At 40.0% G+C, this 27159-nt stretch overlaps 1 protein-coding gene across 2 annotated transcripts in view; it reads right to left on the bottom strand.

Moving 5' to 3' along the window:
• Positions 1-27159, bottom strand: part of MBOAT2 (membrane bound glycerophospholipid O-acyltransferase 2) — a 240890-nt gene that overhangs the window by 29903 nt on the left and 183828 nt on the right. For both annotated transcript variants that reach the window (XM_032795186.2, XM_075063689.1), the window contains 2 exons: positions 23114-23297; positions 6150-6342 (listed from right to left, as the gene is read on the bottom strand). In XM_032795186.2, coding sequence (XP_032651077.1) covers positions 6150-6342; positions 23114-23297 — 377 coding nt within the window. The remainder of the gene's footprint in view (positions 1-6149; positions 6343-23113; positions 23298-27159) is intronic.

The following is a 27159-nucleotide window of genomic DNA, read 5'->3' as shown; positions in this document are numbered from 1 at the left end:
AGAAACAGTCTCACAAGACTTCTCTTCATTGTGGAGACTCAGACAGGGTTCAAGGTTACAAAACTGGTAAGGCAGTGGGACCAGCCAACATACCAGTTGAGCCATTAAAAAACATTAGACCATGAGGGGATGGGGACAATGATGATCTTTTTCAATTTAATTTTCTGCACTGGAAAAAGGCCAGTGAGTCGAGGAAGATCACACTGGTTCCTATCTTTAAGTGTAAAGGAGATGTGCAAGAAAGTAGTACTTACCAACCCATCAAATTAATGAGTCACACTTTGAAATGGCTGGTAAGAATAATAGAGAAAAGACTTCAGGAGGAGCTGGAACATCAAATAAGCAACAACTAATTCAGGTTTATGCAAGGAAGGTCAACATAGGATAGAGTGTTTTCATCCCAAATATTACAGCAGTACAGAGAGAAATGCAAAGGATTGCACTTAGTGTTTGTGGATTCAGAGAAGGCTTATGAGACAGTTCCTAGAGAACTGTTATGGAGATGCCTGTGGTCATGCAAGAGACATATGTTAAAACTATCATGGACATGTATGAGAGTAGCACAACGATAGTGAGAAGCAGCAGTGGCTACAATGAATCATTCACTGTGGGGATAGGTCTACATAAAGGATCAGCCATAAACCCATTCCTAGTTCCGATTATAATAAACACATTGATGCAGGAGATTAGGGGAGAGGCTCCCTGGAGCATGGTTTTTGCTGACAGGTCGTGCCATGAAAATAAATACAAACTGGAAAGGGATCTAGAACAATGGAGAGCTACACTAGAAGAAAATGGCTTACAAAAGACAGAATACATGTAAAGTTTAATTGAGAGGGACAATGAGAAATCAATAAAGTTAGATGGTATAGAGTTAAACTCTGAACCTCAGTTCAGTGTTGAGCCATGATGAGAATGTGGATGCAGATGTTAGGAGCTGCATGAAGAGCAGGTGCTGTAAATGCAGGGAGTTGATGGGGATTATATGTGCCAAGTATACTAAAGAGCAAAGTGTACAAGATCATGATTAGGCCAGCCATGACATAAGGGTTGGAACACTGGTCAATGAGGAAGAGAGAAGAACACTACTTCATACTGCCAAAACAAGAATGCTCAGGTGAACACTGAGTAAGACAACAGCTGCTAAGCTATGCAATTAAATGGCATGAGCTACGATGCAGGCAGCCTCCATTATGGAAAAGTTGAGGGAGTACAGGTTGAGATGGCCGGGTCACATAACATGGCAAGATGTGAGATACGTTGGCCAGACAGTACAAGAACTAAGTCATGAGCCAAAGAACTAGATGCTGAAGGAAGACATGAAGGAGGTTGGCGTCATCTTGCATGGCACATTTAAGAAGAATGCTTAAAGATGAAGAACAGGAACCGCTGACCTGATTGACAGGGCAAGGTAAAGGAAAAGAACACTAGTTACAGCAGAATAAGCACCTGCAGAAAAGGACCTAGGGGTTACAGTGGACGAGAAGCTGGACATGAGTCAACAGTGTGCCCTTGTTGCCAAGAAGGCTAACAGCATTTTGGGCTGTATAAAGAGCAACACTGCCAGCAGATCGAGGGATGTGATCATTCCGCTCTATTCGGCCTCATCTGGAGTACTGTGTCCAGTTTTGGGCCCCACACTACAAAAAGGATGTGGAAAAATTGAAAGGAGTCCAGCAGAGGGCAACAAAAATGATTAGGGGGCTCGAGCACATGACTTATGAGGAGAGGCTCAGTGAATTGGGCTCATTTAGTCTGCAGAAGCGAAGAATGAGGGGGGAAATTTGATAGCTACTTTCGACTACCTGAAAGGGGGTTCCAAAGAGGATTAATCTAGACTGTTCTCAGTGGTTGCAGATGACAGAACCAAGGAGTAATGGTCTCAAGTAGCAGTGGGGGAGGTTTAGGTTCGATTTTAGGGAAAGCTTTTTCACTAGGAAGGTGGTGAAGCACTGGAATGGGTTACTAGGGAGGTGGTGGAATCGCCTTCCTTAGAGGTTTTTAAGGTCAGGCTTGACAAAGCCCTGACTGGGATGATTTAGTTGGAGACTGGTCCTACTTTGAACAGGGGGTTGGACTAGATGATCTCCTGAAGTCCCTTCCAACCCTGATATTCTATGATAATAACCTTCCCTTCTTCTTTGAAAAATTGCCTCTAACCTGTGTTAGTTCAGTATGAGTCTAGAATAAAACCAATATTATACAAATAAAAACAATATATTTAAGTTGCAACAGGAAATAGAAATTTAGAAGACAGAACACTGGAAGTATACTACTGTGCTAAAATAAGTGTACTTTACATGATAGTGGAATATGTCTAAAATTCTTAACCTTTTTATTCCCCTTTTCTTAACAGCTGCCCTAAGGCAACCTAACTTCCTTTTCTCACTAATCCACATCCATGATGTCAGGCAACTCAGTGGGATAATTTTTTCCCCTTTTTCTCAGAGGTCACATATGAAAACTTTCCCCTTTTATATCTATTGCTACCATTTGCACAACACATTTCCTCCGTCAGGGAGAGGCTACACCAGGGATTGGCAACCTTTGGCATGCAGCTCGGCAGGGTATGCACCCTGGTGGGCTGGGACAGTTTGTTTACCTGCCGCGTCTGCAGGTTCGGCCGATCGCGGCGCCCATTGGTCGCTGTTCACCGCTCCAGGCCATTGCGGGCTGTGGGAAGCGGCGCGGGCCGATGGATGTGTTGGCTGCCGCTTCCCGCCGTCCCCATTGGCCTGGAGCGGTGATCTGCAGCCAGTGGGAGCTGCGATTGGCCGAACTTGCACACGCAGCAGGTAAACAAACCGGCCTGGCCCGCCAGGGTGCTTACCCTGCTCAACTCCGTGCCAAAGATTGCTGATCCCTGGGCTATACATTTCACTCAGTTATTCAGCTGTCAAGGAAGTCTGACACCCCTTAGCTAAGAGGTTCTTCTGACCTCTACTGGCCCACAAGACAAAATTTGTAATATTTTTTTTTAAAAAAGAGTACCCTAACCTAATAAATTATCATCATATTCTATAGCACCACCAATGAACAATTATTAAATTAAATTTTGTAAATAAGGAGAGAACCTGCTGCTCTATTTGAGGCCAGACATAAGAAATATCACCTTGTCACACTTTTTTAGGATCAAGTTAGAAATACAATACCAGAAAGTAACACCAATTCCATAACAACTTCCTAACTAAAAGAGGAAACAGTGCTGATAGCATACACATCAGTATGCATTTTAACATATTTGTAAAAGAGCTTTAGCATTTGCAAGGGATAAAAATAGATAAAACCCCCAAAGCATTACATTCAGGAAAACACCAGTGTCATCATGGATTCTGCTCAGGCCCTTAGAGCAGTTACAATGAAGTAGTAGCAGCAAAAGAGGGCAAGAACTAAATGAAGCACTGATCCAATAAAGTTTATGTCCTTTCATATTTTATCAAAGCCAGGCTGGTTCAACTCTGCTAGCAGACATTGTACAGACAGAACCCGCTCTGAGGAGATACCCCAACAGTGCAAGTTTAGGCACTTTTCAGCTGGCTTCCATCCTTGACAGATGATAATACTGGTGTTTTTAGGCACAATATTCCAAAGTATGTCATTCTTCAACAAACCCTAGACTTATTTTGTACCCAGACAAGCTGAAAATACTTCATTCACTGAGCAGGAATTAAACTAGCAGCTGAAAGTGAGTCATTCTTTTCTACTAAATTCCTTACTGCATTGGTTTCCCCTCAGTTTTCATGCAGAGTTATGCAACAAATATATAATAAACAAAATATATAATCAAATATATATAATAAATATTTCCATGGCACAAACTTCTGGAAGTTGAATATTTTTTCCCTAAATGACTTGGAAAGGAAAAATATTGTTTAAAATACAACATCCATTTAGTGCCTCAAACAAGGGCAATATATATATATTCTGCTTTTAGCTGGTCATTAAAGTTTTTAATAAGATCAAGGTGAAATGTTTACCATCAATACAGGAAACAACTGCACTTTATGTTGCAGTTATTGCTGACCATATTACTATACACTACAATATCCATATTGAGTTTTATGCAATTTGTTCTTGCAACTGGGCTATTCTAAATAGGATTTTTTTTGGTCACTGACTCATAGACTTATAGGTCAGAAGGGACCAATATGATCATCTAGTCTGACCTCCTGCACAAAGCAGGCCACAGAACCCTACCCATCCACTTTTATAACAACCCCTAACCCATGACTGAGTTATTGAAGTCCTCAAAATTGTGGTTTGAAGACCTCAGCTGCAGAGAATCCACCAGCAAGAGACCCATGCCCCACGCTGCAGAGGAAGGCAAAAAACCTCCAGGGCCCCTGCCAATCCGCCCTGAGGAAAAATTCCTTCCCGACCCCAAATGGCTATCAGCTAAACCCTGAGCAGTTGGGCCAAGACTCACCAGCCAGCACCCAGGAAAGAATTCCTCTGCACTAACTCAGATCCCATCCCATCCAACATCCCCTCACAGGACATTGAGCAGACTTTCTGCTGATAATCCAAGGATCATTGCCCAAATTAACTATCCCATCATATCATCCCCTCCATATACTTATCAGCTTAGTCTTAAAGCCAGATAAACTTTTGCACCCACTACTTCCCTTGGAAGGCTGTTCAGAACTTCACTTCCCTAATGGTTAGAACCTCGTCTAATTTCAAGTCTAAACTTCCTAATATCCAGTTTGTACTCATTTTGTCCTTGTGCCTACATTAGTACTAAGCTTAAATAATTCCTGTCCCTCCCTAAAGTTAATCCCCTGATAATTTATAAAGAGCAAGCATATCCCCGGAGCCTTCTTTTGGCTAGGCTAAACAACCAACTTTGAGTCTCCTTTCATAAGGCAGGTTTTCCATTCCTCGGATCATCCTAGTAGCCCGTCTCTGAACCTGTTCCAGTTTGAATTCATCCTTCTTAAACATGGGACACCAGAATGCACACAATATTCCAGGTGGGGTCTCACCAGTGCCTTATATACAGTACTAACACCTCCTTATCGTTGCTGAAATACCTCGCCTGATGCATCTAAACCGCATTTGCTTTTTTAATGGCCATAATCGCATTGGCGGCTCATAGACATCCTGCTATCAACCAATACCTAAGGCCTCTCCTCCTCTGTTGCTTCCAACTGATGGGTCCCCAATGTATATCTAAAATTCTTATTATTATCCCTAAGTGCATGACCTTGCACTTTTCACTATTATATTCATCCTATTACTATTACTCCAGTTTACAAGGTGGTCCAGATCTTCCTGTATAGATATCCCGGTCCTTCTCTGTGTTAGCAATACCCCCCAGCTTGTGTCATCTGCAAACTTTATTAGCACATTCCGCTCTTTGTGCCAAGGTCAGTAATAAAAAGGTTAAATAAGATTGGTCCCAAAACCGATCCTTGAGGGACTCCACTATAACCTCCTTCCAGCCTGACAGTTCACCTTCAGTTGACCGCCTGAAGTCTCCCCTTTAACCAGTTCCTTATCCACCTTACAACTTTCATATTCATCCCCATCTTTTCCAATTTAACTAACAGTTCCCCATGTGGAACCAGTCAAATGCTTACTGAAATCGAGGTAATTAGATCTACCGCATTTCCTTTGTCTAAGTAATCTGTCACCTTCTCAAAGAAGGAGATCAGGTGGTTCGGCACGATCTACCTTTAGTAAATTCATGTTGCAATCGTCCAATTATCATTGACCTCAATGTCCTTAACTATTTCTCCTTTTGACTTTCTCCTTTTGACTGCAAGGAAAAGGTTTAGAATGGCTATAAATGAGTGTGAAAAGTAAAGTACATAAGTCTTAAAATGCACTATGCAATTAAACTATTTTTCTGAAAAATTTAAAGGGATAAAAATACTATTTCTCATTCAAATATATCAAATACATGTTTTATGGAGATATCTATTCATCGGGCCCTAGAATCTAGTTTGCAAAATACACTCCATGCTTAAATTTATGTTAATGGGCAACTATAAAATAAACCCATTCATTGTCTCTTGCCTAAAGTCTCAGTTCTAAAATTAGTTCTTTCTAAGTCTCCAAGAGGGCACACTCACTTTTAAATTCATACCCAACATACAGTACTCTTAACTGTAAAGAAAAGTATAAACACATTTTTTGTTGCTTACCTAAAGTCCATGCAAAATAGTATTTGGGCCTGGCAGCCATCAGAGACACATACAGGTAGATAATCCTCATAGGCAAAGAAACTGTAGCTCTGAAGTTATCATCAATGTTGTATTCCACAGGTAAAGTTTTTGTGACAGTCATATGAAATAATAAGGAGAGCCCACAGATTAAGAGTTTCTGTGTCACAGCTATCTGAAAAGCGCAATATAGGAGAGTTTGTGAGCTTCATCTTTTTTATTAAGTTTTCTGAAACAAAAGTAATTGATAATCTTCTCTAAATAGGTGTAGAAAAGTGTGTCACTTCCTGATAAACATCTATGAACTTTAAATTTTTACTGACATTTACAAGCTAAAAGGGTAAAAGGAAAAGGAAATATTCCTGCCTGGATTATGCTATGACCCTCCCTTCTTAAAGTAAGAATTGTTAAATCAAAGTCTGACAGTAATTAAGAACCTTGAAAAATCCCTTGAATAAATGGGAACACCATTAATACTTCCAGCTTTTCATAATGGTACCAAGAATTATCTAAACAGATAAAAATTAAGATGTCATTATCAAGATTATCAATTGGTCATTTGAGGTTAGTGCATCTTTTTCACAAAACCCACTGACAGACAGTGGCAAAGAGTCCCCTTCTCCACTTTTAAAGACATACCACTCAAACATCAACTGGAGTTTATTCAAGCATATAAGTACTAGTATCTCCTTGTTTTCAGTTCCTTTTCAGCACCTTTTAGAAAGACAAGATGTAAAATGTTGTCCAAATCAATATGTTAAGCACCACTGTGGAGGATGTTTCATAGTATGATATACAAGATTTGAAATTATAACAATTTCTAAATGTATTTAACTGGGATTTACAATGGAATCCTTCCCTCTGGTTTTATGAGGCCTTGTTTTCCAGCTAGAGTGACCAAGGCAGAAGAAGGTCAAGTAACTCACCCAAGGACACACAGATTCTGACCCAGTATCCCTCAAAGCCCAGTCCTTTTGCTCTTGCCATTTTTTTTTAAGAAAATGTAGATCGGGTTCCATTATAAAATGAGCACAAGAATAGATGCTGGAACTAGGGTTGCTGGGGGTGCAGAGCACCCCCTGGCTTGAAGTGGTCTCCATCATATACAGGGTTTACAGTTGGGTTCAATGGCTCTCCGCATCCCCACTATACAAATTGTTCCAGCACCCCGGCACATAATGAGTAACACATAACATTTGCTGTTTTAAATACATAGTCTGCTCTGTATACCAAGGACAAAAGGTCCCATATGATGTGTAAGTTGCTGAAGTATCTTTCATATACTAAAGAAGCACCTAAAGTGTCCATGCACAAGTTAATCATTGAAGAGCTACAGTCATTTAGGCTCTACTTGTATTCAAAATTCTCCATTTCTCTCAATAGTTTAATTGAGACTAAAATATGGATATACATTTACCATTATAATTCTATTATTATTGAATTTGCCAGGAAAATAATTAATGTGGCCTGATTTTGGCTATAAAAGTGTTAGAACAGATAAGTAATAGCTAGTTCCTTGTTCTCTCCACCATACTTTCAATATTTTCCCATACTTTCAGAGACAATGTCCTATTTCAAATATTGTGTAACTATAAACATAAAGATGTAAGATAACAAGGTAACTTCACCACCGCCATGAATGAAAATACTTAAAAATAAAACAGTAATTAAGTGATCAATTTTGTTTTCCCAGCTTAGATATTACTGTCTCTCCTTCTTCCCACTCAACCACTCTGTTCTCTACTGTGCCTTCTGTTCAAGTTGTTTACCTTTCTTGTGTGATGTGCAAAGTGACAGCAAAAGATTGCTATAATCCTGATATTTCACATGTCAACAGGCAGCACTTCAGAGATCAAGATTTTAGCAAGCTTTATTTTGCTGGCCTAACGGAAGTGTATTAATAAGAGGCCTGATGAATTCATCACATCCAATAATCCACAAGTAATGCTGCTTCCAGGAGATGGAAAGAACTACTGCAATAACACCCAACAATTTTCAAAAGACAATTTGTAGACCATTACTGCATAAGGAAATCAATACTGATGATTTTGATGTAGGAAATTCATTAGGCAAGAGATAAACCAAACAGATAACAGGATTTGAGAGCCATTCTTTAGCATAACAGGAAAGCACTATTAGGAGAATCCTTGTAATTTAGATTTTATTTTCTCTTAGCTACTACACGCAGATTTAGTTTTCCTTTCTTTCAAACTTAACTCAAAAGTGGAGGTTAAAAGTGAGAATGTTCCGTCAGTAACAAGATCATATGTGGTAAATAAGGGGTTAAGTAAAACTATGAGGAATATTATGTATGTCTGATATAAAAAAAAACGTGCATACTTCACAGAGATTCTATCTTGGGAGAAGATTTGGAGGGGGGGGAACCAAGTCGGATAATCAGCTGAACATGAGCTTACTGTGTGATGTTATGGCCAAAAGAGCTAATGTAATCATTGGATGCATAAACATTCGAACAGAAGTAAAGAGGTTATTTTACTTTTTAATTTAGTTCTGGTGCAACCATTGCAGTAAATACTGTGTCCCATTTTAGTGTCCACAATTTGAAAAATACGTTGATAAATTGGGGAGGGTTGAGAGAAGAGCCATGAAAATGATTAAAGGATTAGAAAACATGCCGAACAGTGAAAGACTAAAGGAGTTCTTTTTGTTAAGCTAAATAGAACGAAGGTTAAGGGATAACTTGATCACGCAGTCTATAAGTACCTACATGGGGAACAAATATTTGATAACAGGCTCTTCAGTCTAGCAGAAAAGGTATAATACAATCCAATGGCTGGAAGTAGAAGCTAGCAAAATTCAGTTTGGAAATAAGGTATAGATTTTCTTGAAAGAGCACTGCCTTGTAAGATGGGTTCCTGGAAAGGAATGGGGTAGGTGGTGGAAGAAGTGGATGGAGAGGAATTGAACAGAATATCCCAATCTCATAGTGCTCAGGACACATTTGGCTATCATTATAGCTTCCTAAACACTGAGGAAGTGGGACAATCTGTCCCAAAATGGAGAGGAAATAGCAGAATGATCATTCATGACTATCACTGTCCTTGAGAGAGATGCTAAATGTGCTGCTTCTGCTCCGCTGAGTGAGGACAGATACAGGCTGGCTGGTTTTAGTTAGAGTTGGAGAAATCCTTCTTTGACTTCTGCTTCCTCCTCAAAAAGTCATGTTGCCTTTGTGGATATCCAGGTTGTCTATAATATTGCTAGGAGCACTGCTGTTGCAGTGCCCTATGCTGACACCTCTTGGGGGATGAGAAATATGCTCCCAACAAATGGAGTCTTTAAATGAATGCAAAGTCTCAGTTTTGTAGGAAAAGAAAAACTGACCATCAAAAGGGAGATCATCTAAGATTTGCTGGTGTCAGAGGTTATACCACAGTTTTGTAACCAGGAAGCTCTCCTCATTGTTATTGCAGAGGCTATCACTCAAGAAGTATCTGCCACATCAAGTGCACCCTGGGGTGGCCACCAAGCGTTCTTCTAGCAGGAAAGTCCTAAATTCTTCCCATGCATCTTCCAGCAGCTTGTCAGTAAATTCAGCGATACAAATTCACATTTAGTTAACAGTGCCTGTTGGTAAGCTATACACCAGGAGAAAGGACGTGTAACAGATTTTTCTCCCTAGCAAATCAAGTCTCTTGGACTCTTTCTTTGGGAGTTGATTTGATCTTCCCTCCCCAAATTATTAAATAATCAGTTTGTAAGCAACTAGAGGATAATAGGGTCACAAGTAATAGCCAAAGGATCTGTCAAAAACAAATCATGCCAAACCAACCTAATTTCCTTTTTTGACAGGATTACTACTGGATAGGAGGTAGCAGCAGACATCATATTTCTTGATTTTTAGTAAGGTTTTTTATACAATTCTATATGACATTCTCATAAGGAAAACATGAAAATATGGTATAAATGAAATTACTATAAAATGGATGTACAACTGGTTAAAAGACTGTACTAAAAAAGTAGTTATCAATAGTTCACTGTCAAACTGGAAGCGTACATTTAGTGGGATTCCTCAGAGGGTCAGTCCTGGATCCATTGCTAGTCAATATATTCATTAATGACCTGGATAATGGAGCAGAGGGTATTTTTATAAAATTTGCAGAAGACACCAGGCTGGAGGTTAGAGGCAGGATTAGAATTTAAAATGACCTTGACAAATTGGAGAATTGCTATGAAATCAACAAGATGAAAAAAAAAGACAAGTATAAAGTACTTAGGAAGGAAAAATCAAATGCTCATCTACAAAATGGGGACTAACAGGGGAGGTGGTAGAAATGCTGAAAAAGATCTGGGGATTATAGTAGATCACAAATTGAATATGAGTTAACAATGTGATGTGATTGCAAAAAAAAGCTAATATTCTGAGGTGTATTAACAGAAGTATTGTATGTAAGACACAGGAGGAAATTGTCCCACTCTACTCGACACTACGAGAACTCAGCTGGAATACTGTGTCCAGTTCTGAGCTCCAAACTTTAGGAAAAATGTGGACAAACTGGAGAGAGATCAGAGGAGGACAACAAAAATTATAAAACCTTTAGAAAACCAGACCTATGAGGGAAGGTTAAAACCATGTTTAGTCCTGAGAAAAGAAGACTAAGGGAGGACCTGATGAGAATCTTCAAATATGTTAAGGTCTGCTATAAATAGGGTTACCAGACAGAAAGTGTGAAAAATCGGGACAGAGGGTGGGGGGTAATTGGAGCCTATATAAGGGAGACCCAGAAATGAGGACTGTCCCTATAAAATCAGGACATCTGGTCACCCTAGCTATAAAGAGGACAGGGATCAATTGTTCTCAATGCCCACTGAAAGTAGGACAAACTGCAGCAAGGGACTTAGATTAGATATTGGGAAAGCTTTTTAACTATAAGGGTAATTAAGCCCTGGATCAGGCTTCCAAGGGAGGCTGTGGAATCCCCATCACTGGAGGTTTCTAAGAAAGAGTTGAACAAAACACCCGGAAGAGATGGTGCAGGTTTACTTGGTCCTGTCCCAGCACGGGGGGTTGCACTTGATAACCTCTCCAAGTCCCTTCTGGCACTACATTTCTATGATTATATCATGTGACCTCTCATTGGCAGCAGTGACCACATGGGAATTTGGGGCAGGATGGGAATAAAAACACTTGAAGCCTTGCACTGGGACATGGTATAATTTGTCCATGCACTTAGCCGCAAGAGCTAAGGAGGCTGGTGTGTGACATAGGTCTTTGTAGGTTCTAAAAGAGCCTCATTAATAGGATGATCTACCTTCCAGGGGCCACCACTTGGAGAATGTCCAAAACCATATCAGTGTTCTCTTGCACAAGCTCAACTTGCATACCCAAAGCCACAGCCATTTTCCTCAGCAGAGCCAATAAGATTTTAAATCCTCCAGACTTGGAAAGGAGTCATCCAGGGTCAGTGAGTTATGAGGATGAAAGATCACTTATGCCAGAACCAGCTCCTCTGATTCATCCTGAATCAGTTCTGGTGACTGGGGGGACCAGCATCTGTGCAGGTCTCTGACATAGATGGCTTTGGAAGGTGCATAGCCAAATAGTCTGGAAACTTCCCTTTTGAGTGGGCCAGTGATCAAGACATTGGGGACCAGCTATACGAATGGTCCTGCTCCCTGTACCAATGCTCTCCTTCTGGGAGTGGTGGAGAAGACTTGCTAGACCAACTGTGCCTAGGTAGGGATGTCAGTGGTGGATACTCTGAACCCGACTATGAGGAGCCACCTGAATAATAATCAGTAGGTATTGAGTATGCCAATCCTGACGAGGCCTTAGGTGATCTGATTTATCTGTAATCCATTGTAAAGAGGTCAGTATCAGAACCAATGCTGGCATGATAGTCATACTGCAAACGTGCTCCAAGATGTGGAGGATATTGCATTGAGACTTGATACGAGGAAAGATTTTGTAGTCCGCGCCAAAGGATAAACTATGGTCAATGGTCATTCTGACTATCAACCCATTATCATGGTACTGAGGCCACAGGTGCAGAGACGGAAGATCATACCAGTTCTGACCAGTGTGCATAGGTGCCAGGATCAAAACTTTATTGTATTGCTTAGCAGGTACTGACTCTGGTACAACTAACAGTCTCTGTATCAGAGCCAAAGATTGGGACAGAACAGGAAGAGCAGGAGGCGCAACCAATGCAATGGAATCCCTGCACTACAGGAGAGTCCGGAATAAAGACGCAAAGCAAATCCTTTGCAGCCTCATAAGCTTGTGAGGTCATCAGTACTTGTAATGTTAGTACTCAATGGCTGTCCCACAGATGGTACTGGAGTCAACAGCATGGAACCAATATCTTCCCTCTGCAGTACTGGGAGACGCAGGTCAATGGCCCAACTCTGCCATGTGTACTCAAGGAGTGCAGGTGAGGTTCTGAATCCTTTGAAAAAGAAGAATGCTTCTTTGGTCTGTTTAATGGGTCCTTCTTTGAGGAATCCTGGCAAAGAAATCCCAACTCCTTTTTTTCTCTGAGGAGAAGTGTGTGAAACCAGGGGTCTGTCATGACACCACTGCAGTCTCTCTGGTATAGTGTGTGCAGAAGGCAAGACATTCAGTCAAATGCCCTGGAGCCAAGTTGGGTCTTATAGTCTTTTCCAGGAGGTACTGCTTGAGGTGCAGATCCATGGAAAGCTGCATTCTTTTCTTGAAAGAACAGCAGATACTGCACCTCTCTGTAACGCGTCCCTTGTTGAGTCACAAAAGGCAGCAGGTGGGTGGGTGTTACTACTGGAATAAACACTTCATATGATGGGCAGTGCTTGAAGCACAGTGACTGCTGCTTACCAACAATGCCTCACACCAAAAACTAATTATGAACTAACTTAAAAGAATTAAAACAATAAACAAAGCCTATCTACTGGGTACTAACTGCTAACTAGTTATTCAAAGGAAAAGAAGAGCTGAACATGCTGACTGCACATTTAGAAAAAAGACTAAGGCAAACTACCAGGGAGCTCTGATTCAGGCCAGAGGTGGTGAGAGAAGGAACTGAAGTGGAACAAAGTGGCAGTGCCTTTATATAAAGTTCAGAAGGGGTCACAATGAGGTGCAGGGCATGTGCACGGCCCAAAAACATACAGCTTCAGAAAACTCTCTGGCTCTGGCACAGTGGGCATCGAAATCTCTGAATGGAATACATGTGTGCAGCCACTTAAAGACAAATAGGTGCTCCACCCTCTTCCTCCTCAAGTTGTCGTCTGTCTTTGATGCAGCTGACCAGGCTCTGTGAAATTTTGTCTTCTCTTGGCTTTCAGGACCCTGTCCCTCTTCTGCTCATCCTCCTACTCACTCCTCTTAACTCTCCTTTTGCTTGGAGGATCCTTTCCAACCCCGTCCAACTTTCTAAGAGGTTCCATATTTCTCCTTGCTTGCTCCCCCCCGCCCCGCCTTCTTGTCCATCTGCACTTCATCTCTGGGCAGTCTCATTTGCAAACATTTCAACTATCAACTCTATGCTGATATGTCTCTCAGATCTCTCTCTCTCTACTCTCCTTCTGCCCAGACTAAGGCTGTTTCTACACTGCCACGGTCAGTGCTAAAACTTTTGTTGTTCAGGGGTGTGAAAAAAATCCACCTCTAAGTGACCCAAGTTTTAGCGCTGAAAACGCCATTATAGACAGCGCTTTATCACCGGAAGCCACGCTCCCAGTGATAAAGCTACCACCGCTCATTCAGGGTGGTTATTTTTTTTTTTTTTTTTATGGCCGGGAGAGCTCTTCCCCAGGTGATAAAGCGTGTCTAAACTGCCCACATTACAGCACAGCCGCAGCAGCACTGCCACAGCCGCGCTGTAATGTGGACAGTGTAGACATATCCTAAAATCTCTTTGAGATTTCCTTGTGCATGTCACTGTTATGTTCAATGTGAGCAGAACAGAGATCTTAATCTTTCCTCCCACTCCAAAATAGTCACCACTCCCTCCATTCTCAGACCCCATGGACATCACCACAACCCCGTCTGTCACTCAGGAATGTAATCTGGGCATTCTATTCATTTTGGTCTTTTCTAGAGCCTCATATCCGGGTCATGTATGAATTCTGTATATCTTACATAATATCTCTCAGATCCAGCTTTTCCTTTCTGACCACATAGCTAGATCTCTTCTCCCAAGCACTCATCGTAACTACTGCATCCTACTCTCTGGCTTTGACACATCCCATTTTGTTCCACATATATCCATTCAAAATGCTGCTGCAAATATTTTCCTGGCTTGTTGTGTGACCACATCACCCTCTCTGTGTTGTCCACCCTTTAGCATATTAAATACACTACTAATCTTTGCTTTTCAGGTCCTTCAAGGCCTATCCCTACGTATTCATATCTTATACACTACTGAGATGCTGACTGCTACTTCTGTTCTTGCCAGCTGGCCTTCACCCATTTACTACATTTTCAAAACAAGTACTTTCATGCTCCTTTCTATGCTGCTCCTAATACATAGGATAAGCTCCCTGTAAACATCTGCAAAGCCACTTGATTGTCCACCTTCACATCGCTCTTTAAAGTCTCTTCCACCATCAGGTCAGTGCATCATTCAGAGAAGGAATCTTCCCTTCTTTCAAACGAGCAGAAATCTGACTAACACTGAAGAAACCCATCATGGATGCTTCGGTCCTAGCCAATTCCCAAACAGTGTCAAGCCTTCTGATTATTTACAAGCTCATAGCTAGCAAAAGGCTAACTACAAGCACATATAACTGAAGCTAACATTCTAGACACAATTCATTCTGGATTCAGGCCAGGACATGGAAATGAAATTGTTTTAGTGGCACTGATGGATATCTCCTCCTGTCAACAAAGAGAAGCAGTGCTTCACATTTTTGACCATGAGATATGGCTGTATCATCTCAGAGGTTGCAGGGATCCAAGATGATGCACTAAAATTATTTGACAGGCATATCCAATAAGTAGTGACAGGAAACTGCACCTCCATTGCTAGACTCTCCTCATCTGTAGAGTTCTACAAGGATTAATCTTCTCTCTGATCCTTTCCAGCATCTACATGCAACCACTAGGTGAACTGGTCAGACAACATGGACTCAAGTGTCACCAATATGCAGATGACACACCACTCTACCTTCCCTTCACCACATGTAATTGCACCACTACAACCAAGATAGCCAGGGCTTGAATGAGACCAGCTCATGAATGAAGAACAGCTGGCTGAAGCAAAGACGAGGTGAAGGTGGGCAGAAAGGAAAGTATTTTGAATAATTTTCAGCCACGACACAGTGTCCTTTGGCAGAATATTCACATCCACCATTGGTCACTTCAGTCTGTAGTCTAGGAGTTCTCTTGGACTCCTCACTGACTCTAAGCTCTGGTTGGCTAGGAGTCTCCTTCCCATCCTGGTGAAGAATGACTTAGCCTCAGTTATTCATGCCTTCTTCACTTTTTGGCTGGCCTATAGCAGTGCTACGTACTTGGGCCTGAAACTGCCAGCACTCAGAAAACTCCAACAACTACAAAATGTTGCAGTGCAAAACAGGCCACTCAAATATTTGTGAACAAATTATATCAGTCTTCTGCCCTCTACACTGGCTTCCATAGACTTTAGAATCAATTTCAAGGTCTCTGTCCTTATCTTCAAAATGCTCCATGGCTTGAGTCCAGGATACCTAAAAGGCCACATAACCACCAGGTCAAAGACCATTGTTGACAACTTTGCTCCTGTAGAGCGATGGAACTCTCAACAATAAAAGTAAAGCTTGTCTATGTGGGAGATAAAATCTTCTCCAGGATTGTCCAAGACTGTTATGAACTCCCCCTGGAACTAAGGAACTTCACAAACCTCACTACCTTTCATTCCAACTGCAAGCCACCTTGCTTTCTTTAACAAAAACACATAGCAACAGGTATGTTTATAAAATAATAATAAACCCTACCAAAATAATACATTCCACTGCGCATCCTCTTCTGGGGAGAGGATGAAAGAACAAACGTGACAGCTAATAGTCATGTTGCTTAACGCGCTACTGAAAGGCAAGCTCAGATACCATGGTGATGAAGGTAGTATAAAAACCTATGTACAACAGAGGCCAAGAATACTGGTTAAATACTTCAGACTTTCAATATTTCAAATTTATAATCCTTAAAAAAATGTTAAGTACCCAAACCTACAAAACTGCTATGTGACCCCTTTCCTCCACGTGACTCTTAAATCCTTCATGTTGTCAAAGATTTAAGATTAGATTACCAAAGATATTGGCATATCTGCATAAACATTAATAGTGGTTCACATGAGCTCTTGCGCTTTCTGGTGGTGAGGGAGATGGTAAGCAGAGAGAGCATTGAGGGGGTCAAGTATCAGAGGGGTAGCCGTGTTAGTCTGGATCTGTAAAAGCAGCAGAGAATCCTGTGGCACCTTATAGACTAACAGACGTTTTGGAGCATGAGCTTTCGTGGGTGAATACCCACTTCATCAGATGCATGTAGTGGAAATTTCCAGGAGGCGGTATATATGCAGCAAGCAAGCTAGAGATAATGAGGGTTTAGTTCTATGCAGGGGGATGAGGCCTGTTTCGCAGTTGAGCGTGTGAAACCAGGAGGAGAACTGTTCTGTAGTTAGCAAGCATTCACAGTCTTTGTTTAACCCTGAGCTGTGGTGTCAATTTGGCAGTGAACTAGAAGCTCAAGAGTTTCTCTTTGAGTTGATCCTGAAGTTTTTTTTGCTGCAGGATGGCCACTCTAAGGTCTGCTATAGTGGTGGCAGGGAGGTTTGAAGTGCTCTGCTACAGGTTTTGTTATATTGCCATTCTAATATCTGATTTGTTGTCCATTATTATCTTTCCTAGATACTGTCAGTTTGGCGCGATGTACATAGAGAGAGGCATTGCTGGCATATGATGGCTGTATATTACATTGGTGGATGGCGGGTGAATGTACCGGTGCATGGTGTGGCTGATTGGTAGGGTCTGTTATGGTGTCACTGGTGTAGATATATGGCAGAGTTGGGCATCCGAGGTTTGTTGCATGGATTGGTTCTGAGGCTAGAGTTATTATGGTGCGGTGTGCAGTTACTGGTGAGAATATGTTTCAGGTTGGCAGGTTGTCTGTGGGCGAGGACTGGCCTGCCACCCAAGGCCTGTGAAAGTGTGGGATCATTGTCCAGGATGGGTTGTAGATCCCTGACGATGCGTTGGAGGGGTTTTAGCTGAGGGGGTGTGGTTAGTGACTTTTACATATCACAGAACTCTGAGAGAGAATTGTCTCAAAGGTTTTAAAATAAGATAATGGAATGATTCAACAGAATTCAATAAACTGCTTGGATAATTCAGCAGTTGGAGTCAGCAAGGTTTCTTCCTCAAGGGTTGGTGTTTATCAAGAAAGTAAAATAATTATCAGAATGTAAGCAGAAAAAAAACCTTTTTAATGTTTAACTCCATCCTGAGACTTCTCAGTGAGAAGCCTTAATTTCCCAAAAGTATTCTTCCCTTTGTCTCCTATTCAGCCACTCTTCTAGTCCTTCCCCTGAGTTCCTATTCAAGGGAAGGGAAAAGCTGAAGAGCATTAATCTCTTGTTCTCTGACGATGTAAACAAAGGGCTGAATTTCCACAAGTTACTCACAATTATTCACACATTAGTACATGTGTAATTTACATAAACAAGTATCTCATCTATACACACAAATCATTTATTTGCATATGCACACACTCAGTGCAAATACATGGGTGCAAATCCCAGGCATTTGTACTCACACAAATTGAGTACAAATGAGCACAAGTGACTGCTAGGTGGTGGATCCTGTCTAATGTGAAATGTAGAACACTGGGAGTTTTGCTGAAATTTAGTTTTTAAAATTCAAACCATAAAACTATGAAGCTGGTGGTTTTGGTCTACAATTGTGAGAAAATAATATGTACAAAGATTATTCTGTTTAAATATTTTATTATTATATTTACATTGTATGTTTTAGGATAAATGTCTAGGTAAGAAGATGACAAGTTGTAATAATTTTATTATGGTTTTGCTCATTATGTTGATTTTTAAGTTCATAATACTATTTCATTAGTGTTCTTATGTATTATTTGTATGACAGTAAACCCCAGAGATCCCCAGTCAGGTTCAGTGACCCATTATTCTAGCACTTTACAAACACAGGAGAAGACAGTCCCTGCCTCTAACAGAATCTGAGGTTAACACATAGCATATAAATTTTGAATTAGTTTGTGTGAGAAGAATATTGACCCTCACCCAAGATCACAAAAGCTGAAACTCAATTTCCTATATGTGTTATTTTGAAAAATGTGAATTCACTTAAGAGTATCAGAATTACCACTTCATGTTTTCAAGGTAGTGTGTTAAAGCATACAAATAAAATCCTTTCTAAAAGTAGTAATTCTGATTTAGAGGACGGCTGATGAGATGTTGCTATTAGCTTCTGCCATTTACAAATGTTTGTCAACCCTTCTATTTTAAAAAGTCTCTATATAACAGGAAAGCTGCTTTTTTCAGCATAAACCAAAAATACCCTTCTCTAAAAACATGTATCTGATCTATTCGTTACCTAAACATAAAGCAGTTTAAGAGACCATATTTCGCTGGTCAGAACTGCCATAGTTTCATGGTGACAAAACATTACCTGAGTATCAATATCATACTTGAAAGATGTTCAGTCATTCAAGTCAATTAATACAATTTTGTAGGCCTTGGCCCTGATCTCCACAAAGTTTGTTTGCTATGATTTTTACTGCTCCAGTAACTGACTGACTACTGTCATATTAAGTAACAGACCAACCAAGCGGGATCTCACAATTCTATTTCATTACGATCTTGGAAAAATTAGATCACCAAGCCTGACAAAAAAATTCTGTTGGGCAATCTTGTTATCCTTTCAGCACCTAGGGCTTGATCCAAAGCCCACTGATGTCTATAGGAAGATTCTTGCTGATTTCATAGAATTTTGGATCAGGCCTTAAGCAATTAAAACTTCCAGGCAAACTTTTACACTTCTACTGAAATGGATTCATTTTTAAATCTTCTTGGGTGATACACAAACAAAAATTAGTTCAGTAAACTAATGAACTATAATATAGCTTACTACATTTGAGATTACTATACAATCAATTAGTTGAAAACTGCAGGCAACTAGCAAAAGCATCAACATCTAAAAATAGTCTAAGAAGCCAAAAGCAGGGAGACTTTTTCCACAAGAATCCTGTATTTTAAGGATAGCTAACAGCTATAATAAAAGTAAACTTACGAAGATAGATATTAATTTCTGACTGTTGACATCACTTTGAGCACCAACAAATGATACCTTGTAAAAAGGCATAATAGGAGGGAGATATGAAATAAACCATTTTAAAATGTTGACTAGATTCAGTTAACATGCAATTAACACAGTAAAATGCTAAACTAGATTCATGTCATGCACTTAACAAGTGTACAGGAGGAGGCTGGCATGAATATTTGATGTTACAGAAATAAAATTTGACAAGAAAGGAAGCACATAGTAAATTTAGCTGAAAGATTCTTTCATCTAAGATATTAACATTTGCTGATCCTCATTAAGTTTCTTATTTTGATGAGTTACTTAATCATTTGTTTTTCTTTAAAAAGTAAAATTAATATGAAAATCTAGGAAAATATCTTTCGATAAGCATTTTATTAAGATAACAGGATTGGAACATGAATCATAACAAAACAATCAAAGTTGTAATTGATACAGCAAATGCAGTAAACAAATAGATAATCCAAAATTTTTTGAAAAGCACGCAGTACTCACTGGTTTTATAAAATGCAGCCAAAATTTGTCTAACACCAGTTGGGAAACGAAGTATCAGGAGCACAGACAGTTTATCTTAATCTTAACATCAAAAAGCGAATGCAGCATAAATTACAAAAAAAAAAAAAAAGTCAAGCACTGTATGAGCAACATAATTTAAGGAAAATTGCTTACGTGCAGCTAGAGTATTTTGAAGGTAGAATCCTTTATACATTCACACATATATTGGTCTTGTGACCTTCAGATAGCAAGCTTACTAGCAAGATTATGTGGTAAAGTTTAGTACCACTTTGAGGCATATGCACAAGCATATCTACATCAGGCAAGCACAATAGTAAAGAATAAAATTGTCAGACACATAGAAGAACATAAATTGTTGGGCAAAAGTCAACATGGTTTCTGTAAAGGGAAATCGTGTCTTACTAATCTGTTAAGAGTTCTTTGAAGGGGTTAGCAAACATGTGGACAAGGGGGATCCAGTGGACATAGTGTACTTAGATTTCCAGAAAGCCTTTGAAAAGGTCCCTCACCAAAGGTTCTTACGTAAATTAAGTAGTCATGGGATAAGAGGGAAGGGCCTTTCATGCACTGAGAACTGGTTAAAAGATAGGGAACAAAGGGTAGGAATTAATGGTAAATTCTCAGAATGGAGAGGGGTAACTAGTGGTGTTCCCCAAGGGTCAAGTCGTAGGACCAATCCGATTCAACTTTATTCATAAATGATCTGGAGAAAGGGATAAAAGTGAGGTGGCCAAGTTTTGCAGATGGTACTAAACTGTCAGTACTTAAGACCTAAGCAGATGTGAAGAACGTCAAAAGATTCACAACTAAGTGACTGGGCAACGAACATGGCAAAATGAAATTTAATGTGGATAAATGTTAAAAGTAATGCACATTGAAAATAACCTCCCCAAAAATATAAATACAATTGAATGGAGGCTTAATTAGCTACAACAAATGCAGGAAAAGAATCTTGGAGTCATTGTGGATAGTATCTCTCGAAGATGTCCACACAGTGTGCAGAGGCAGTCAAAAAAGCAAACAGGATGTTAGGAATCATTAAAAAGGGTCTAGAGAATAAGAAGAAGAATATCTTATTGCCATTATATAAATCGATGCTATGCCCACATCTTGAATACTGTGTACAGATGTAGTCTTCTCATCTCAAAAAAGATATACTGGCACTAGAAAAAGTTTAGAGAAGGGCAACTAAAATGATTATGAGTTTGGAACGGGTCCCATAAGAGGAGAGATTAAAGAGGCTAGGACTTTTCAGCTTGGAAAAGAGGAGACTAAGAGCGGATATAATAGAGGTATATAAAATCATGAGTGATGTGAACAAAGTAGATAAGGAAAAGTTATTTACTTAATCCCATAATACAAAAACTAGGGATCACCAAATGAAATTAATGGGCAGCAGATTTAAAACAAAAGGAAGTTCTTCACACAAAAAGAATAGGAGTACTTGTGGCACCTTAGAGACTAACTGCTTCACACAGCGCACAAGTCAACTTATGGAACTCCTTGCCTGAAGAGGTTGTGAAGGCTAGGACTATAACAGCGTTTAAAAGAGAACTGGATAAATTCATGGAGGTTAAGTCCATTAATGGCTATTAGCCAGGATAGGGTAAGAAATGGTGTCCTTAGACTCTGTTTGTCAGAGGGTGGAGATGGATGGCAGGAGAGAGATCATTTGATCATTACCTGCTAGGTTCACTCCGTCTGGGGCACCTGACATTGGCCACTGTCAGTAGACAGGATACTGGGTTAGATGGACCTTTGGTCTAACCCAGTATGATCATTCTTATGTTCACAGGCCTCACCCTCAGGCCTGGTCTACACTGGGGTGGGGTGAGGGAAATCGACCTAAGATACAGAATTTCAACTACAAGAATAGCGTGGCTAAAGTTGACGTATCTTAGATCGACTTACTTCGCGTCCTCACGGCATGGGGTTGATTGCCACGGCTCTCCTGTTGACTTTGCTTCTGCCTGTCACCGAGCTGGAGCTCAGCAGTAGATGGGAGAGCAATCGGGGATCAATTTATCGCATCTATATTACATGTGATAAATCGATCCCCGATATATCAATCGCTATCCACCGATCCGGCGGGTAGTGTAGACGTACCCAAAATTAAGCAGGGAAAAGGTAAGTTGGAGGTTGATTTGGAGATGCAATATATTTGGAGATCTCCAGTTCTTTCACAATAACTTTGTGTTCTCTGTTTGAGATGATAACTGTATCTTGGACTAAAATTCAAATGTGTACATATATACAGTCAGACGAATTAATGTGCAGGATGATGGAAAAGTATGTTCCACATCCTTAATGTTAAACTGATCAGTTTTTAAAAAGGGTAATGTACAAAATGTCAGTAGTCATTGGTCTTAATTCAAATCATATGTGTATTGTTTGCAACAGATGATCAACAGGCCTTTCATCTATATGTGCCTGGACCCTCACTCTGATAAAGGAGCAAATAAAAAAACCCTAATGTGCATGGATTCTGGGTGCAGTGTGGTACGATAATGATGCACGTATGTCATTGGTATTGCATCTGTACAACAAACAATCTGTTTACTTGTCCTTCATATGAATAAAGAAATGAAAAAAAATTAAGACTGAAAAAGTTCCTATAGGCATGTTAAAGCTCTCTCTCCCCTAAGAAAGACCCAGTTAGAAGGGCTTGTAACATGTAAATGTGCAGTTTTAGCCTGAAATACAGAAGGAAGCGAACAAAAAAGTTTGAGACTTTGAAGTAGCTTATAAATCTCCCATTCAAATTCCATAGACAAAATGCATGCGGTTTTTCCCATTATTTCTGGCTTATTTTCAGAAGCAGTTCATGCAGACAAATATGCTTGCAAAGTGCACATGAACAAAGTGCACTTGACAAAGACAAAGTGCACATGAACTGCTTCATCTGAAGGTGGTATTTTACCATGTAAGCTTATTAGGCAGCTCCAAGATTATTTACTTTTTGTTCAGAAGACCCAACAGTGGGAATCTATGCAGAACACCTACCTTTCAGGAAAAATACATTTTTTTTTTAAACAAAAAACTGTACCACTGAATAAACTCCAGATATATCTGAGAAGTTATGCCTGTAAATGAATAATGCAAACCAAGCTTTTCATGCAATGACTATATATATATATAGCAGCACTGCAAAAAATCATAGTTCTTACATTTGGTGAAGGATCTCTTTGTTCATATTTTACATCTTCTTTCCCATTTGCTTCAGACTGTGTCAGTTGGTATGATCTGCCTTCAATGAAAGTAATATAGTCTTTATAAGAGCATAACGGGCCTGCCAGGATACCCATGAAATTACAGTTGTAACTTAAATACTCCAGTAGACTTGGCATGCGTCTGTAATTTAAAGACAAGCAACTTGTGAGAGGTACTCTATGCTTTTAAAACAGTTCACTGTAGGAATAATCATTTATTTTATTACTTACTCTAATTTCAATTAAAATACATACAGTAAAGCAGTCTAGTTACATTTTTATAACTACAATTTAAAATATAAATGAATGTTTCTTCATCTGTCTGTACTGAGTGTTTCCAGACTGATTTAACTACCCACAGGGACTTTCTCAAAGCCCAAAATCATACCATCAGTTTTTAAGTAGATCTCCCTGCTGTGATCAGTGAGAAACTCTGCTTAAAAATCAATAATATAATATAACTATGCAATTAGATAAAGGGCTCTTGTCAGTCTAAATTCAGTTTGTCTGGAGTGAGAGACTGAATGATTTTTCATGGTAGCACAGGTTTTATATACATAGTATATATGTACATACGCGTATACATACGTATATGAACACGTACACACACACACCCTTCTGAAACACCCTAAGTACACTAATATAGACAAAAAAGCATACTTAAAAAAAAAATAGAACAGCTTTGGTCCTCTGTCAAAATTGTGGTAAAAATTCCTGAAATTAGTTGCAAATGGTTTCTCTTGTGGAAGTGACATGAAGAATAGAAAAATATTGAATAAATGAGGACATTTTCTACCTGTGTGACCTAATAGATGGTATAAAAAGATATTTAAATAAATGAGAACTGTCTGTAAAACCTCCACTTGGGATTTCTTTTTGAAAAGACATAGTTACAAGCATAAATGTCAACACCTCACATAAATTATAGGTCCTCCCATTCTGTAAGTTGATATTTATTTCTCCCCTGATATTTTTTTTTTAAACAGAAGGAAGGCACTCAATTCTTCAGTAGCTGTCACTGAACCATTATTTCAGTGATAATAAAATGAGTAACAAAAAGAATTGTGATGTTCCCTTATTCAGTTTTTGAAAAGCACATTATATACCAACTACTTTCTCCAAGAACTGCTAACGTAATCTTTCAGTAACTTAAAAAGTGCTGAGAATAATTTCTACTCCACACCCAAGTAATTTTGAATACTTCAGTTCAATCAGGACTCAACTTTATGATAACAGGAAGCCTAAAATCAATGCATCCAAATGAATGAATATACTAGTTCACACTTTCCCTATATACTTCATCAGTATGATTTTTCCAGTGTAGTAAACACCAGGATATGTTAACTTCTTGGCCTACTAGAGTTTCGGTGGCAGAACATCTTGTATTTAAACTTAAATTCAATTCCCAACTTCATTAACTTCATGCACACACAAAATCTACATATTTCTAAATTATTCTTACCGCAAACATGGTGTGGCTATCACCAACGGAGGTAAGATAGGAATATTAAAACCTTATCCAAAATGAGATACACTGTCACCTGCAGTTCAATTCTCACTGGAATCTGTGACCAAATTTCCCAAATACAGTTTTCCACCTGCTGTTTCATTTATGACACAACGTAATCTCTATATTTTTAATCTGTTCAAATTCCCTTAATGCATAACTCAACAGTTGGAGTGGTCAACTGATCAAAACAGAGAATTCTGAAGAGTTTAAACATAATATAGCATACTCTTCATTTACAGAAGATGCAGCTGAGGATCTGCCCCGATCTCAATCTCAGAAAAGGTACCAGAAAGAGAGGAAAAAAAGTTACTAACCTTTCCGTAACTGTTGTTTTTCAAGATGTATTGCACATGTCCACTCCACTGTAGGTGTGCGCGTGTGTCATAAACAGATGGTTAAGGGTTAATGTCTCTTTTTCCTGTAAAGGGTTAACTAGCAGTAAACCTGGAACACCTGACCAGAGGACCAATCAGGAGACAAGATACTTTCAAATCTCAGTGGAGGGAAGCCTTTGTTTGTGCTTTCTGGGTTTTTTTCTTTGTTCTCTCAGGGATCTAAGAGGGACCAGACAGGTATACAGACTCTCCAATCTTCTGTTCAATTTAGTAAGTACCAGTTAGAAAGGCGATTTAGTCTTTTTTTTGTTTGTTTTCTTTATTTGCAAATGTGTATTTTGCTGGAAGGATTGTATCTCTGTTGCAACTTGTATTTGTGCTGGGGGGAGGATTCTCCCTGGTGTCTATAAGCTGAATGACCCTGTAACATTTTCCATCTTGATTTTACAGAGACAACTTTTACTTTTTTCTTTCTTTTATTAAAAGCTTTTCTTTTTAAGAACCTGATTGATTTTTTTTGGTTATCTTGTGTAAGACCCAAGGGGAGGGAGTCTGCACTCACCAGGGAATTGGTGGGAGGAAAGGGAGAAGGGGGGAGGAAAAGCCTGATTTCTCTCTGTGTTAAGATTACTGTCTCTCTCTCAGGGAGAGTCTGGAAGGGGGGAGAAGGGAGGGGAAGGTGAATTTCCTCTCTGATTTAATATTCAAGGAGTTGAATCACAGGGATCTCCCAGTGTTACCCAGGGAGGGGAGAATCTGGGAGGAAGAAAGGAGGGGGGAATGGTTTATTTCCCTTTGTTGTGAGACCCAAGGGGTTTTGGGTCTTGGGGTCCCCAGGGAAGGGTTTGAGGGCCAGAAAGTGCCCCAAAAAACACTATATTTTTGGGTGGTGGCAGCTCTATCATTTCTAAGTGAGTAATTAAGCTCAGAGGAATTCATGCTGGTACCCCATCTTTTGGACGCTAAGGTTCAGAGTGGGGGTTCATACCATGACAGCATGACCCGAGCACAATCAATGGAAATTTTCCCCTCAATGATGCCCATCGGGGCAGCGTGGGCGCCCTCTCGTGCTGTGTGCTCATAGTGCCCATATAAAGGGCCCAGTGAGCCCGTTCCCCCAATTTCTTCTTTCCGGACAGCTCCGACATAGAGGGGGGTGGGTCCTGGAATGGACATGTGCAACACATCTCAAAGAACAACAGTTACAGAAAGGTTAGTAACCGTTTTTCCTTCTTTGGTGCTTGCACATGACCATTCCATTGTAGGTGACTCCCAAGTAGTTGCATAGAAGGTGGGATTGGAGTTCATGGACATGCTGACTGCAAAACAGCTCAACCGAATCTGGCATTGTCCCTAGACTGTTGGCATACTGAGCAGAGAACATATGCACTGACGACTAGGTCACTGCTCTGCAAATATCATGGATAGGAATGTGAACTAAGAATGCCATTGATGATGCTTGTGCTCTTGTGGAGTGGGCAGTCAGGATAGCTGGTGGCAGAACACCATCTGCTTGTAACACATGAAAATGCACAATGTGATCCAAGACTAAATTTTCTGACCAAAGATGAGAAGACCTCATCCTGTCAGCTATTGCGATGAACAATTGGGCGGATTTACGGAATGGTTTGGTAATTTTTATGTAGAATGCTAGAGCATGTCTAGCATCCAATGAGTGAAGTTGCTGTTATTCTCTATTTGCATATGGTTTCAGATAGAAAATGGGTAGGAAGCTTGCCTGATTGCTATGAAACTGGGAAACCACCTTTGGGAGGAAGCTAGGGTGAGGATGTAGCTTAAAGAAGACTGTGTATGGAGGTTCCGATGTGAGGGCATGGATCTCTGAGACCATTCTAGCAGAAGTAATGGCCACTAAGAAAGCCACCTTCCATAAAAGGTATAACAAGGGTCATGTTGCCAACGGTTCAAATAGGGGACCCATAAGTTTTGATAAGATTGGGTTTAGGTCGCATGGAGGGAAAGGTTCTCGCACTTGGACAGCTGTCATTGTACCACTCAAAGAGCCATCCAGACTTCAGTAATTATTGATTTTTGGGGCGTCTAAGTGCTTCAGACTAAAATAAAGTGCAGCTGTAAGTGAAAAAACTCTTGTATTATACTGTTTGTGCCAGCATCTATCGGTCGGACGGCTGTCTCTT

The sequence above is a fragment of the Chelonoidis abingdonii genome, chromosome 3, assembly GCF_003597395.2.
Source record: "Chelonoidis abingdonii isolate Lonesome George chromosome 3, CheloAbing_2.0, whole genome shotgun sequence".
Taxonomy (NCBI): Eukaryota; Metazoa; Chordata; order Testudines; family Testudinidae; genus Chelonoidis; species Chelonoidis abingdonii.
The sequence above is the reverse complement of the archived record's forward strand: the minus strand, read 5'-3'. Positions and strand labels throughout refer to the sequence as shown.